We start from the raw sequence: 16,360 nt of genomic DNA on the forward strand, positions 1-16,360 counted from the left end.
CTACATACAGTTTTATTTGCTCTTTTTTTTCACACGTGTGAAACAGTTTCTGGTTTTCTGGGCTGCTAAATCTGTAAAGCGCTGCCACATTTTGCAGTGGATAAAGCAGTATGGATCACCTTTTTTTTTTTAAGGTTTTCTCCCCTTCCCAAAAAATGAAAGGTAGCATAGCATGGGAGACAGAAGTGTTAAGTGTGATCTGCCTAACGTGAAATGAATGTTTAGCTCTTTATTCTGCAGTAGTTGTAATGTTTACGTAAGCAAATGAATAAGCTTGAAGGCAGCGTGCGCTGTCGTTATTACAAATCACTTGGATGCTCTGTGATTTATTTATGTGCCTTAAGTTTTCCTTACTAGGTTATCAATCAAGTCTTAGATACTTAGAGATTGGGTTTGTCAAATAATAATTAAAAAAAAACCCAACAGCGAGAAAAAAAAACTTGGTTTCAGAGAATGTTTTTGTGTTAATAATCGAAACTATTAATTCAAAAATACTTTCAGGCTGTAACACTTGACCCAAATTTTTTGGATGCTTATATCAATCTGGGAAATGTCCTGAAGGAAGCAAGGATATTTGACAGGTAAGCAGATCAGTACTGTCGTGCTCTCGGTGGCCTATCAGATGTATCAACATACTGATTATATCCCTCATCTAAAATCTGTCTGGACAATGTAGCAAAACTGAGCAAGCAGATGGCTTTAAAATGCATACAGAGCAGGTTACTGCAATAATAGAAAAAAAGTCCTGTGGAATTTATTCCTTTATGTTAGCTTCCTATACTTAATAAAGTGTTGAAAATGAGTTTCTGAAGATACTGATGAAAATAGATTTGAAAACAAGGCTGGGGACGGGCGAAGGTAAAGTGTCCAAGAAAGGCATGAACCCTTGAGTTCTCTGTTTTCTTTGTGATTCAGGACGTGGTCTACAAGTGTGTGTCTCCTAAAATTCTCCTCCTATGTAAGACAAGCTGAAATTCTGAAGTTCAGCTGAACACGTTATTGAATATTCTGTATTTGTTACGCTCTGTGTAAGACAAGCTGAAATGCTGAAGTTCGGCTAAACACGTTATTGAATATTCTGTATTTGTTACGTCTTGGCATCGTGTAATTGCATGGGGGTGCAGTACTGCTGCTGTCTTTTTGAACTAACTTGTTTTGAGACCTTTAGTCAGATGCACGGATCTCAGGTTTGTTCCTGGAAGATGATCCAGGCTGTGTTTATATGCGGTGTGCCATATTGTGTGGCAGCATCAGGTGGGAGGAAAACATTCCTGTATTAGGAAGTATTTCTGCTAGCTTTAAAATAATAGTTCATCCCTTGATCAGGCTTTTAATCCAGGCAGTACTCTCCTGTGTTTTCAGTAACATCTTACAGGACGGGTTTGTGTGTCTTAATAGTACGTACTCCTTGAAGTTTGGTTTTTAATGTAAGCAGTTTTTATGACCAAGGTAAATATAATTACTGCTCTGTGGATGATTGTTTCACCTTTTTTTCTTCTTACAGAGCTGTTGCAGCTTATCTACGAGCCTTGAGTTTGAGTCCAAATCATGCAGTTGTGCACGGCAACCTTGCTTGTGTGTATTACGAGCAGGGACTAATAGACCTAGCAATAGACACCTACAGGAGGGCTATCGAACTGCAGCCCCACTTCCCTGACGCCTACTGTAACTTGGCCAACGCCTTGAAGGAGAAAGGCAGTGTAAGGAGTGCTCTTTTTTACCTTTTTATAAAAATTGTTACAAGTACAGTGAATTTTAGACACCTGGTATCACCAACTTTATTAAGATGTTATGCCTCCCCCGTTTAGTTAGTCATAAGAATAATTAACAAAATCTCCACCTTGAACCTGTTAAAAGTGATTGTATAATGTCTTCTCATAATCAGTGATGTTACATTACCACATTTAATAGTGTTCTTTCTCTTTTTTTTCTTGTTGAAGGTGGTAGAAGCAGAAGAATGCTACAATACAGCGCTTCGACTTTGTCCCACTCACGCAGATTCTCTCAACAATCTAGCAAACATCAAACGAGAGCAGGGCAATATCGAGGAAGCTGTCCGTCTGTATCGGAAGGCTCTTGAGGTACTGTTGAATGTCGTGAGGGAGAGGTGGGGAGTTGGGAATGTGTCATACGACATGGGCTTCTTTCCCCTCTTCATTCGTAAGTGGAGGGGATATCTGCTCAGAGATCCACAGAATCCCAGACCGTTAGGGATTGGAAGGGACCTCCAAAGCTCATCCAGTCCAATCCCCCTGCCGGAGCAGGAGCACCCAGATGAGGTTACACAGGAAGGCGTCCAGGCGGGTTGGGACTTGGGCATCCAAGTCGTATAAAATGAAGAGTAACAAATGCACAAATATATTTTTCTTCCTATGGTGTATTGGGACATTTCAGAGACACATTCTACTTTTTGTTCCAGGTGTTTCCAGAGTTTGCTGCTGCGCATTCAAATTTAGCAAGTGTTCTGCAACAGCAGGGAAAGCTACAGGAAGCTCTGATGCATTACAAAGAGGCTATTAGGTAAATGGATACTGTCTGTGATCATCCCAGCCTTTTGTAACAGGAAAATACCATCGCTTTCTGCACAAAGCGACTTACAGTAGCGTGTTTTAATTCAGATTGTTGCTTTGCCAGTGAAGAAGTCTGGATAAGGGATGTGGTTTCTCAGTGAATGAGGAGCTCTTATTGTTAATGACACGTATTATCTTTATTTCTCAGAATCAGCCCCACATTTGCAGATGCTTACTCTAATATGGGAAATACTTTGAAGGAGATGCAGGATGTTCAGGGAGCTCTGCAGTGCTACACCCGTGCCATTCAGATAAACCCAGCTTTTGCTGATGCTCACAGCAACCTGGCCTCTATTCACAAGGTAGCACATGCGAGTGATTCACTCATCGAGTATCATGGGGCACTGTGAGTACCTACCCTGAGTATATTTTTATCTGCTGACTCATCTCTGTGTTTTTACAGGATTCAGGGAATATTCCAGAAGCCATTGCCTCTTACCGCACTGCTCTGAAACTGAAACCTGATTTCCCAGATGCCTACTGCAACTTGGCCCACTGTTTGCAGGTGAGGAAGAGGAGGCCTCGGTTGTAGTTCTTCAGATTACTTTGCAGCCAATTCTAAGCTTGATCGCTTCAACCAATGACCAATTTAAATCTTACATCAGAACATAAGATTATGTAGGCATCAACAGGAATTACTGAGGCTCTCGCTTTCTTGGAAGAGGCATTAGTCTCAACTTCTGAACTACCTGGTATAGATCAAAGGAAGCTGTTGTCCTAATATTTTCCTAATTTTCCTTTTACTAGATTGTCTGTGACTGGACAGACTACGATGAGAGAATGAAGAAGCTGGTTAGCATTGTAGCCGATCAGCTGGAGAAAAACAGACTGCCTTCTGTCCACCCACATCACAGCATGCTTTATCCCCTTTCTCACAGTTTTAGGAAGGCTATTGCTGAGAGACATGGAAATCTGTGTTTGGACAAGGTAGGAAGTTTTATACGGGCCAGTTGTGATTGAAGTCCTTGTGGTTTTGCCTGTTCCTACTGCAGATCTAATACTCGCATAGTTAGCGGTAGCCTTTGTGAGGCTTCTGAGTCGCTGACCTGGTAGAGAGATAGGACATCTAGTTCTGCAAAGTGCATGCATGGGGGGTTTTGGAAAAGCAAATTGAATAAATTACTCTTTTCCTGGTAGTAAAACAGATCCAGGCAGCTGTGTGATAGTATTTCTCAAAATCCAGCCCTTTCCAGCATCTGTAGTGCTTGAAAACTGACCTTGCCTCTAGTGAATCCTTGCTGGAACGTGTGAGCTTTGTGTTTGGTTCTGGGATTTCCAAATGCACTTGCTTTTTAGTGGTGGCGGCAGCGGTGTTACAGGGGTGATGCATCACAGTGCGAAGTACTTGAGTATTTGCTCTGATTCTGTTTTGAAGTACTTTGTGTACAGTAGAATAGATAATGGACACAAACTGGAACGCAGGAGGTTCCACTTCAATTTGAGAAGAAACTTCTTCTCAGTGAGGGTGCCAGAGCCCTGGCCCAGGCTGCCCAGAGAGGTTGTGGAGTCTCCTTCTCTGCAGACATTCAAAACCCACCTGGACGCCTTCCTGTGTAACCTCATCTGGGTGTTCCTGCTCCGGCAGGGGGATTGGACTGGATGAGCTTTGGAGGTCCCTTCCAATCCCTAACGTTCTGTGATTCTGTGATTCTTCCAAAAACATCTTCTCTTGCTATAATTGCTTAACTGTGTGCCATTTCCACGACACTGCTGCCAAGAGCGCGGTTGAAGTCAGTGGCAAATTCTTTAATTAAAATTTGGTGTAGCTTCATTTTGTCCTCAACCAGAGAGTCATAGCTGTTGATGCTTGTGAATGCTGAGGCAGACTCCTTGAGCAGATAGATTGTCAGGTATTAAAAATACGCTGTCAGCCAGTGGAAGGGTCTGGTTAGCTGATGTAAAGATCTCAGACTTCAGAATCACAGAACATTAGGAGTTGGAAGGGACCTCGAAAGCTCACCCAGTCCAACCTCTGCCAGAGCAGGATCACCAGACCAGGTCACACAGGAAAGATAACACTTAGCTTTCACACTGGCTTGTCTTAATAGCCTGATAATCGTGTCAGTGGTAGTGGCTGCAAGCTGATGTCTGGGGAAGACGGTGAGCCTAAAACCAATAAACATGCTGTGATGCTTCACAGGAATACTCTTCTGGTCACAAGTGGCTTGTAGTTTGAGAACTTCCTGGCCACAGTGGTGTGGTATCTGTATAGATAATAATCAAGTGTGGAATACTTAAAAAAAAAAAATCACATGGTAGAAAAGCAGAAAGGTCAGCTTCCAGTAGTGATGTTTGTTTTCATTTGGTTGAATGTATGTGACATCTTGTAACACAGTTTGTGGATGTCACGCTTGCCCCCATGGGATACACGTACTGCAGGTTTGAAGCAGTGGTTGCCCACAGGCCACTTACTTGAATGTGGGATAAGGCCAGTTCTACAAACTCATGGGGTTCTTTTTGTCCCTTTGTTTAGCATTTGGTTTTGGTTCCTGAGTTTTTAAACAGTTGTGTACGTTTTCTTCACAGATAAATGTTCTTCACAAGCCTCCATATGAGCATCCCAAGGATTTGAAGGCCAGTGAAGGTCGACTTCGTATTGGCTATGTGAGCTCTGATTTTGGAAACCATCCGACCTCACACCTAATGCAGTCAATCCCAGGCATGCATAACCCAGACAAATTTGAGGTAAAAATATAAATAGCATGCTTAGCTTTAATAGCTTTAAATACGGCTGTAAGTAGCATTTTCTTTTTCTTAGTGCAGGTAGGTCAAGTAGGGAAGGGCAAACTTTTGATTCTAGGTTGAGTGGATTTTTTGTTGTGGTGGTGGTGGTGGTGGTGTTTTTTCTGTTAGCAGGCTTTTTTTCTGTGTTGAAGCATTCTCCAGCCTGAGTCATACTCCTTTATCAACATGAAGTGTTATTTAGAAGATAAATGAATATTTAGGAGATAGGTAGAATTTGTGGCCTGTGGAAAAATTGAAGCTGCTTTTTTTTAGCTTTAGCTGCTGTTCTTTGAAGTCAACATAAAGCTACTGCTGGTTACTTCTGCTTGACAGATATGCATCTATTTTCTTCACTCTGCTGTTTTTTTCGCATGTATTTTTCTCTGGGACACCTGAATCACGAACGTGAACTTCAGATTTGCCTGGTACTGCTTTTTCAAAAGGAAATAATGCACTGCACTTGCTGCAGGAGGAGCTTGTGTGATTAGCAGTGCTAAAGACAGTCACATCTCTATTTGTGTGTTCAGGGATTGAGACTAAATAGTACTAATTCCCAGTTACGTTGTTCGCCCCGTGACTTTTAATTGTCTCAGTTTTGAGCTGCTGTTTTCCAAGATACGAGACTTTGCATATTGCACATCCTGTGCCCTTTAGTTATCTGGTTTGGTTTGGTTTGGTTTTGGCCTGCCCCTCCCCACCCCTTCTTGCTTTTTCCTGGCCGTGAAATCTTTGTAGTCTGAAGTAGTTGTGGCTTGAATTACCAGAATTGTGACTGTGAAGGAATTTTTTTCATAAAACAATTAAATTGGTGGTTTGGGTACATGGGGTATGGGGAGAATACACCATTTAACCTTGAATCAGCTCAAGACAAGGGGCAGTCAGTCTTGTTCTGGTTTTGTAAAGCTCTAGAGAGCTTAAATTTTAAGCACTTGATAGAAGTTACTATTTTACTGAAACCGTGCTTTTGTCTTGCATTATAATAAATTCTCTGCATGTAGGTTCTATTTTTTTGTACCTACACGTGCTAGGTTAACTAAAGATGCCTATTAATACAACCTGTCAACCTCCTGATTCTCAGATGCATTTGCAGTTTCTAAATTGGAGAGAACGAGTCACTGCTTAAAGAATCTGTTAAAAGCTTCACCAAGGCTTATCTTGCCTCTTCAACCTGAGTCATAATGATGATTCCCACTAACGACAGATTCAAAGGTGTCTTGTAAAGGGTGTTCTTAAGAGAATTTAATGCTTATGCAAATCCATTTGTTAAAATTACCTTATTTTGGACTAATGAGAACATTGTGTGTGTGTCTATGCAAGATGTGGTACCATACTCTAGCACCCAGAACTGGGTAGAACTGGAGCCTGCTGCAGAGGTGGCAAATGCCCAGTGCCACTTTTTGTGGGGACTTTTCTCAACTGGTAAATGCCACACAAATAAATGGAATCTAATTTGTATGAAGCTAGGTGTAATTTTGCCACTGTAATTTAAAACTGCGATACCACACATTTTATAGCAGAGTTATTTTGTTGGCAAGTTGTAGCAGATACTCAATTTCTGGTGCCTCGTGTTCCAGGTGTTCTGTTATGCCCTGAGTCCCGATGATGGTACAAACTTCCGTGTAAAAGTGATGGCAGAAGCAAATCATTTTGTTGACTTATCTCAGGTGAGCTGCTTTGATGCATTGATGTTTTAGCAAATCTAAATGAAGAACGGGATCAGCCTGTAGCTTGAGATTTTGAGTTGAAATAGTTTCTTGCATTAGACTGATGTTAGTCCTGAGAGTTGTGGAGGTTCTAAATGTGTTGGTGTTACGCCTTACCTGGGGTGCAGTGGTTACTGTGTGACCTCTGTGTGATAATTAGGAAGTAATATTAGCAATATTGAATAACTGTTCCATTAGGTCTTGAGATATGAGTCATATCTAAGTGTCATGGATAAATGAAGATGGCACAATTGCAAATATACTTAGGCTTGCTCTACTCCAGTGATTTAACGGAGGATTTTGCCCCTCTATCGAAAGGCTGTTTTGGTAACACAGGTGGTTTGGAGTTTGCTTTTTAAGTTCCATGTGAAGACTGATGGGGATTTCAGTAGACACAGAAGTCAAGGAGCTGTTAGACTATGTCAGGATAACTGACAAAACCCTTAAAGCAACATGGGACAACCAGTGTATGTTAACTGGACACTTGCTGGGACCTGGACAATCCCAGACAATCCCTTTTATGGTGCACGTTAATTGTAGAGTGAGTCAGCATTAGCAGTAGCTGCAGAAGAGTTAATGGGCTTACTCTCGATCTTCAGTTTGAAGTAATTTCTCTCGTATTACCTTAGTTTGGGAATCTGATCACTTGCCCTGTGTGAGCTTTGATCATTAATTAGCCCTACAGGAATGGTGGTAGTGGGGCTGCTTTGGTTTGTATAGCCTCAGTTTCTAGCCTTTGTTTTTTGTTTGGCTGCTGGTGAACTAGAGATGTCTTTCAAGTATTTCTTATCTGTTTGTAGGACATTGCTAATTATATAATTAATTCTAGAGGAGTTTAAAACTGGTGCAAACTGTTTTATCTTTCAGTGTTAGTCAGGAAGAGACACATTGTAGTTTCCAAGGCTTTGCTGTTCTTTGTGAAAATCATTGCTAATGCCTTGTGTGAAGTTCTGCTCCTCTTTGCTTTTGATTTAGCCAAGAACTGAAGACGTTTCAGTGTTGCTTGAAGTTTCTTCTGTGGTCCATTAGTGGTATTTGTCTGCATGACTTGCTGAGGTTGGCAGTGCTGGGTATCACTTACCTGTTTTGAACATGCAGAGGCAGTCTTCAGGTACCATAGGAGCAATTTCTGTCAGCAAATGCTTCAACTACACCTACCATACTTAGGATCTCCTTGGCTTCTACAGGAGGTCATTTTGATTGAGTTGAGGACTTCTATTTCTGCAAAACCAGGAGTGATGAGATTAGAGTCTGGCCTGAATGAAGCAATGCAGTTGACTTAGTTGACTTTCATCCATTGGTACGCTGATGACTAACCATGTTTATTGCTGAAAGGCTGAAAACAGAAATAACTCTTATTTGTTCTTCAGATACCGTGTAATGGAAAAGCAGCAGACCGCATCCATCAGGACGGGATACACATTCTCATTAACATGAATGGTTACACCAAAGGAGCCCGAAACGAATTGTTTGCCCTCAGACCAGCACCTATTCAGGTAACTGAGCTAGAGGGCTCTGTGTCTCCAGAGAAACACTTATTAGTAGGAAGGGTTTCTCTTTTTCTTCTGCAGAGTGGAAAGACTTGGAAGGCTTGTACTGATTGGTAAGCGAGAGAGACTTTTTAGGGCTTAGCATATGTGAGGCAAATAGGATCATTCCATTGAAGCAGAGTAGTTTGGTTTTTATGTGTTTTATGGGCAGTTCTTTGTGTCCGGAAAGACAGCTCCTTAATTCTTTGAGCTGCTTGTACACCACTGGTTTTCTTGTATTAGTGAGAACAAAGAAAGGCTATTGGAAGCAATTGTGGAAATGACTTGTTGTGTTTTGATCTCTTGAGGCTTAGTGAAATTGTAGTTAGAATAAGTCAGAATCGGTGTCAGAATTATCTTTTTGACTAAGGGTTTTCTAAAACGCCTGTGGAAAGACAATAGGAGAGGCCTGAATCAGCATCACTCTAGGCTACAGAAGTTGTCTCAGCTGAGCAGAGCTGTGATCACTGTTGGTATTCTGACTACAGCTACAGGTAGTTGGATACTTTGGCCTTTTGCTTGAGACATCAGTTTTAGAACATCCTTGAACTGTTCACTGTCTCAGCAGTGCAAGTTTGGGGTTAGCGGTTGCTTTTCAGTTGATGAAGCACAAGAAGGCACTGGAACCTGTAGGTAGAAAATGTCACTTAAAATGTGTTGATTTTTGTGACTTCCTTTGTTTTTGAAATCCACTGGAGACTGGAGCCGTTCTTTCTCTTTTGTTGTTGTTGTTTGTTTTTAGGCAATGTGGCTTGGGTATCCTGGCACCAGTGGGGCATTGTTCATGGATTATATCATCACAGATAAAGAAACTTCCCCAGTTGAGGTGGCTGAGCAGTATTCGGAGAAATTAGCTTACATGCCAAACACTTTCTTTATTGGAGACCATGCCAACATGTTTCCCCATCTGAAGGTACGTAGGAAGATAAGGCAAGAAAAGTAGGTGTTTTCCATAGCTGTCTTTATAAAATGGGACTTTAGTAGAGTGCTTTATAAGGGATCTTGTAACTTTTTTAAAACTCTTTTTATTTCAACAGAAAAAAGCAGTCATTGATTTCAAGTCCAATGGTCATATTTACGATAACAGAATTGTTTTGAATGGCATTGACTTGAAGGCTTTCCTTGACAGCCTTCCTGATGTCAAGATTGTTAAGGTGAGAGCTGCTTTTTTGCGTGTTCGGTCTTGTGTCCTGAAACCGGTGCATTCTCTGATGCTTATGTGATTTATTTTAGATGAAGTGTCCCGACAGTTGTGACAACGCAGATGGCAATGCTGCCCTCAGTATGCCAGTCATTCCAATGAACACTATTGCAGAAGCTGTGATTGAAATGATTAATCGTGGGCAAATTCAGATTACTATCAATGGATTCAACATCAGTAACGGATTAGCAACTACTCAGGTGAGGCACTTCAAGATGCCGTTCTTTCGGGTTTTGTGTTGTATCTGTATGTTTTCACATAACGAGGAAGAAAACCCTCCAAGCACATGTCTGTCTCGTGTCGTGTTGATTTGTTTAGTTCTCATGCTGAAGGAAACTTGCAGAAGCCACAAATACACTGGAAGATGGCCTTTCCCCTCAGAGGCAGAGGGGGTTTATTGAGAAGTATCTGCAGTCTAAAGAACTTAAACTTGTTGCATAAAGGTGACACTTGATTGTTGGGAATTTGAAGGCAAGACTTGCTCGTTGCCAGCAGCCTACAGGGCATTTGTGAGCTGACACCCAGTTCTAGTTGTGATTTTGCTTTAGAATAAAACTGCTGGATAATACAGGCAGGATTATTCCGCTGTATCTCAACAAGGTTTATTCAGCTGCTTGCATCTCTCTGAACTGTGCATTACACCACCACCTCTCAGTGCTTAACAGCTCATGGTATTGTAGTGATAGTGGCAGTAACTGGCTTAGTTTAATACTTCTCCCTTTGTGAAACAGTTCTTCCTTTTAAAAAATACTGTATTTTGTCATCGGCGTAACTCTTGACTTCTGTATTTTATGCAGTTTACAGTCTTTCAGGAGACTGTATTATGTCATTTTATGAGACCTTTTGTTATCACTGCTCTATGCATAATCTTGTGCTTTGGTTTCTTTTAATGAGTTCTTTTCTTCACAGCTGAGACTTTCCCTTAAGTTAGGAACACACTGTGTTTTAGTTTGGTCAGTAAGTGTATTCGCATTTTTTTCTGACCCTCTTGTCCCCTGAGAATGAGAGAATTCTTGTCTTGGCACTCCACCACCAAGATGAAACAATCTGAGCTCTGTCAGTGCACTTTGAAACCAGGACTTCTATATTTTGGTCACCCTAATATAACCCTTCTTTAAGGGTTCTTTAAGGCTTGTTCTAATTTGATACTGGCTACTTCTGGGCACAGGTTGATGAGAACTGTACATTGCGTTTTTGGGGTCTCCTCAGTGATCTGGATAAGTAGCACTTTTACCAACTTTTGTTCGATTAAATTACCTTGTGCGTCTTCAAATGGAGTCCGTGACAGTGAGTTACTGTCACTCATGTCGATGCTGGTTTTGGTTGGCCACACTGCCACTGAGCTAAACTTGAAAACACACATTTATGTTCTATATGAAAAGGCTTTGAGTTCTTGTTTTGTCCTATCTGTACTGATTGATTTTTATTTCTTTGATCCCATCATTGCCTGTCATAATTAAAAAAATAAATCAAAATCACACTTCCATTTTACTAATCCTCGAGATTCTTGCATGGTATTCTGATGATCCCATGATGATCCAACTTTATCCTCTGCTGTTCTTCATTACCATACTCCTGTTCTTTGTGAAGGCTGCAAGATCTGTTCTGTTTTGAAAGTCCATTAATAAATACTCTAGTCTTACTTTTCAGCATTTCACGTTATTTCCTTGTCAGCTGGTTTCTTGCAATGTATCAGTGACACACTACTCTGCATCTGTGGTCTTGACTCTCTGTTCTGTGCCTGTTGTCTTTTATCTTAATTAAAACCCAAAACCACCCACAAAAAAAGCCCAAACCCCCCAAACCACAAAAGACCAAACAAGCCAAAAAATCTCTTTGCTTCCTAAATACTTTTTTATTCATCATTGAAGTCTCAAACTCAGTTTTGGACTCAAGGAAATAGCGACCTTAAGGAGGGGAGGAGTCCACGTGCAGTGCCTCTTTATGTGATTCTACTTTCCAGTTCTTCCAGTTTCTTGGAATTTCAGAGAAGTATGGCACGAGAATGCCCAGTGCTTTGTACCTTGGTGGTTGTGACACTGTGGCATTCATAAGCGTGTTCACACACCGGTTAAATTCTAGTTGTGGGCAAGTAGACGGTTTTGTTTTCATATAATAAAACCAGAGATCCACCTACATAAATTACAGTGCTAACGAATGTTTCAGTGTGTCTCAAGACAGTTCCACAGGGCATAGTCTTGTTTCCTGCACTTTGTGTTCCAGTAGTTTGGTTTTTTTTTCCTTCAGATTAACAACAAAGCAGCAACTGGCGAAGAGGTTCCACGGACTATAATCGTTACTACGCGTTCTCAGTATGGCTTACCAGAGGATGCTGTTGTGTACTGCAACTTTAACCAGCTGTATAAGATTGATCCTTCCACTTTGCAGATGTGGGCTAACGTGAGTATCTGCATCTAATACAAAATCGGAGGTCAGAAACTTCATGCAAGTTATAACTGTAACTGTTCTGTAGAAAACATTCCAACTTCACAATGCTCATGTTGCAGGACTTACTGTTATTAGAATATAGCACATTTTCAGGATTCTTTCAATTGATGTGTGCTTCTAGCAAGATAAAAATTACATCTTGGACAGCTTCAGTAAGCTTTGTGAAATAAGGTTGATCTTCTTGTGGCCAAGAAGGCCAATGCCATCCTGGGGTGTATCAGGAGGGGGGTGGTTGTAGGGCAGAGAGGTTCTCCTCCCCCTCTACTCTGCCCTGGTGAGACCGCATCTGGAATATTGTGTCCAGTTCTGGGCCCTCAGTTCAAGAAGGACAGGAACTGCTGGAGAGAGTCCAGCGTAGGGCTACAAAGATGATGGAGGGAGTGGAGCATCTCCCTTCTGAGGAGCGGCTGAGGGAGCTGGGGCTCTTTAGTTTGCAGAAGAGGAGACTGAGGGCAGACCTCATTCATGTTTATAAATATTTAAAGGGTGAGTGTCACGAGGATGGAGCCAGGCTCTTCTCGGTGACAAACAATGATAGGACAAGGGGTAACGGACACAAACTGGAACACAGGAGGTTCCACTGAAATTTGAGAAGAAACTTCTTCTCAGTGAGGGTGCCAGAGCCCTGGCCCAGGCTGCCCAGAGAGGTTGTGGAGTCTCCTTCTCTGCAGACATTCAAAACCCGCCTGGACGCCTTCCTGTGTAACCTCATCTGGGTGTTCCTGCTCCGGCAGGGGGATTGGACTGGATGAGCTTTGGAGGTCTCTTCCAATCCCTAACGTTCTGTGATTCTCTAGTCTGTGCAGTTCAGTCATAAGTGGCCTTGGCAGTTGGTAGATTGATAGATCTGAGCACTGAGTGTCTGTATCGAGGTCCAGTTTGTAGTGTATTGCTGAGAGTGACTTGAGGGGTTATTTTTTTATATGCCAGAGCATGGACCTATAAATGAATGAGATAATAAATTTCAGGACTTAAACAGTAAGTCCTGCTCTGTGAATGATTGCTCAGAGTTGCTGTCTCTTTCAGTTGCATTAGAAATGCAATCCTAGTTCTTCCACTCCGAATGGTGATCTGTTTTTTTCCTGCTCTGTACCTTAATGATTAAATTGTTGAATCATTGCCTTTTGCGGCAATATGTGGTAATTTCTTGTTCAGAAAAGGAAATGTTTCTGAAGGAACTTTCTGTATTGTATTTTTTTTTGTTACAGATCCTAAAAAGAGTTCCGAACAGCGTGCTGTGGCTGCTGCGTTTCCCAGCTGTAGGAGAACCCAACATTCAGCAGTATGCACAAAACTTGGGTCTTTCCCAAAACCGAATCATCTTTTCTCCTGTTGCCCCCAAAGAAGAACACGTGAGGAGAGGGCAATTGGCTGATGTTTGTCTGGACACTCCACTTTGCAACGGGCACACAACTGGGATGGATGTACTCTGGGCTGGTACTCCGATGGTCACCATGCCAGGTAATGCAGCGGGGAACCTCGGTAGAACAGACGGGTTTGAGTAACAGCAAATCTACCAGACTTTGTTACCTCTTGTAGATGCAGAAGGATAGTAACTCGTGTTCTGTGATGTGTTACTTGATAAGCTTATTCCTGTTACCATAGCTTTTTTGTTTGGTTGTTCCTTGTGTTTTTCACAGGCGAGACACTTGCATCACGAGTTGCTGCCTCCCAGCTCACTTGCCTGGGTTGTCTTGAGCTCATTGCAAAAAGTAGACAGGAGTATGAGGATATTGCTGTGAAACTGGGAACTGACCTGGAATAGTAAGCACCCTTGTACTGCGTACATTACACTGGTAACGTTACGATTGTAAAATGCTGTGTTTGGGCACAGTGGTGAGACTTGGCAGTAGTTTTAATCTCGCAGGTACTTCGAAAGAGGTCGGCGATCTTGGCCTGGTGGTTTCTTGTCTTGCAGTTAACTCAGCTTCTGCTTTTACAGTAAACTTAACAGCACTCCCAGTTGAGTAACTGCTGCCTGTTCTGAGGAAATTGCTCAAGTGCAGGCTCTTACCTGGTAAAAAGTGCAGTATAGTTCACCTTTACCTTTCAATTTAGAAAGAATAAATATGGTTTGTCACTTACTGCAGGTCAGTCATGCTGTGAAAAGTTCCTGCAGTACAGATAACGTGACAAGTTAACATGCTGATGTCTCAGCTCTGCTGAGCTGAAGGCGTTGTGCTGATCTGTTTCAGAAATGATGAGGGGATGAAACAGCAAAATGAATTTGGTGGAAGTCGGGGAGCAGATATTTTTGAAACAGTTGTGGTGGTAGCTCTGGGTTAGCTGAAAACAGTAGATTTCAAAAGTAAATGGTGTAACAGAGCGTTTGGAACCTCTGGTGACTGTTTTAACTCTTTTTGTAGCCTGAAAAAAATACGTGGCAAAGTCTGGAAGCAGAGAATATCCAGTCCTTTGTTCAACACGAAACAGTACACAATGGACCTGGAGCGGCTTTACCTTCAGATGTGGGATCACTATGCTGCTGGCAACAAACCGGACCACATGATTAAGGCAGTAGAGGCCAGCGAGTCTGCATGAAGAGAGACTGCGTGCCCACCCAAAACTCTGCAGGAACTGAGCCTCTCGAACACTTCTGCAGAGCTAAACTGTGCATTTCTACTTAATCTGCCTGGTACTCTGTGGCTGAAGTAATACATGATGGTGATTAAAGCACAGCCAGACTTACTTCTTGCATGATGGAGAAAGACTCTATAGAGCCTGGGATCTTTTTATTCCATGAGGAATTTGAATGGGATTGAGCCGTGTGCATGTGAGCCTGTGTGTGTGAGTGATGTAGTGGTTGCTGGGGGACGTTTGAACTGCCCAACCAATTATGATTTCATTAATTGATTTAATCTTCCTACGAATCTCTCCTTTTATGTGGATTGGGAATTGGAGCATTTTAACATTTGATTTTGGATACTCCTGTTGGTCTATGTGTGGTTCTCCCATGACAAGATTTCCAGCTAGTGAGTGTTGCTCCCTGCATTAATTTCTAAACCGTGTGGACTGAAAGGGCATATTTGCTGGTGTAGTCTTTTTTTATAGGTTTTATAAACCACTTGAGCCTATATCAGCCTTTTAATGTTTGACCTCTGTTTTGGAGCTCTCTGTAATGTGTTGGTTTAGATAAGGACTTTGGATTTTTTTGTTCTGTTTTGTTTTCAAGCTTGTCCAATAACTCAGCTAATTGGCTTTGGGATGGCAGCTCCTGTTCTGTTGAAAAACCAAATTTGATTTGAAATTAATCTTCCACACAAGTGTTTGAGGTAAACACAAACTGGTGCCAAATACAGATCTTTCAGGAATGATTGTTAATTATGTATAGAGGCGCAGTCCTAGGTACTGTAGCAAAGACTTCAAAAAAAAAAAGAGAAAAATAAAGCGTTGGTTTGCCAGTTTGACTCATTGGACCAGTGTTTCACGTTTTCTGCTGCCCTTCTGTTGTTGCTGTCAGGAACGTGTTCTGAACTGCTGGCCTTTTGTCTTCCATTCTGTCATTTTGCTTTAAATGATCCTATTTACTTCACCAGAAATAATCCCAGGTAAGTGTAGAACTTGTACGCAGGTGTTTTTGTGTTCACTAGATTCAACTAAACCTACCCAAACATGAGAGCTCTGGTACGTGGGTCTGCTTAATTCAGAAGAACTTTGGGCCCTCACAGCAGCTGGTTTCTTGCAGCCTTCACAGCGCAGTCCTCTTGGGTCACACTGCGGTGCCCTGGAGGTTGTGGCCTATGTGGAAATTAAAATTTGTTTTGAACAAGCAACAATCGCACTCCCCAAGTCCTGAATCTGCTGCGGTGGCTCAAGGACCGCACTTTAAAATCGTGGGGCCGTGTAGCGGTGCCTTTGTCTCTGGCTCATGCTAACCTTGAGACTCGGTTTCTGCCGGGTGCACCGAGGTCACCAGCTCCCCGTGGAACCCTCGGTTCCCAGGGGTGGCGCCTGGCTGCGGCCCCTCTCGCACCCTCCTGTCAGCAGCAGCTCTGGCAGCGTGAGGGCCGTTAAACCACCCTTTGACGGTCCGCCTTTGCCCGAGGGCCGAAGCCGCCTTCGGTTGCAGCAGCCGAGAGCGGCGACTCGGCGGGGGCCGGGCCGCTCCGTCCGGTTGTGCGCAGGCGCGGTGCGCATGCGGCCTTGCGCCGCTGCCCCGGAAGTGCGGCGGCGGAGCGCGGGCGG

General features: G+C 42.5%; 1 protein-coding gene across 1 annotated transcript in view; it reads left to right on the top strand.

Annotated features, from left to right (window-relative positions):
* Positions 1–15,588, top strand: part of OGT (O-linked N-acetylglucosamine (GlcNAc) transferase) — a 22,469-nt gene extending 6,881 nt beyond the window's left edge. The window contains exons 5-21 of the mRNA XM_010190743.1: positions 502–581; positions 1,505–1,700; positions 1,941–2,081; positions 2,420–2,520; positions 2,719–2,872; positions 2,974–3,075; positions 3,318–3,497; positions 5,097–5,255; positions 6,869–6,958; positions 8,368–8,493; positions 9,269–9,439; positions 9,564–9,680; positions 9,760–9,927; positions 11,975–12,127; positions 13,384–13,636; positions 13,816–13,939; positions 14,542–15,588. Coding sequence (XP_010189045.1) covers positions 502–581; positions 1,505–1,700; positions 1,941–2,081; positions 2,420–2,520; positions 2,719–2,872; positions 2,974–3,075; positions 3,318–3,497; positions 5,097–5,255; positions 6,869–6,958; positions 8,368–8,493; positions 9,269–9,439; positions 9,564–9,680; positions 9,760–9,927; positions 11,975–12,127; positions 13,384–13,636; positions 13,816–13,939; positions 14,542–14,716 — 2,490 coding nt within the window. The 3' untranslated portion in view covers positions 14,717–15,588. The remainder of the gene's footprint in view (positions 1–501; positions 582–1,504; positions 1,701–1,940; positions 2,082–2,419; positions 2,521–2,718; positions 2,873–2,973; positions 3,076–3,317; positions 3,498–5,096; positions 5,256–6,868; positions 6,959–8,367; positions 8,494–9,268; positions 9,440–9,563; positions 9,681–9,759; positions 9,928–11,974; positions 12,128–13,383; positions 13,637–13,815; positions 13,940–14,541) is intronic.
* The last annotated feature ends 772 nt before the right edge of the window (positions 15,589–16,360 follow it).

Source organism: Mesitornis unicolor, unplaced genomic scaffold (assembly GCF_000695765.1).
Source record: "Mesitornis unicolor isolate BGI_N332 unplaced genomic scaffold, ASM69576v1 scaffold218, whole genome shotgun sequence".
Lineage (NCBI taxonomy): Eukaryota > Metazoa > Chordata > Aves > Mesitornithiformes > Mesitornithidae > Mesitornis > Mesitornis unicolor.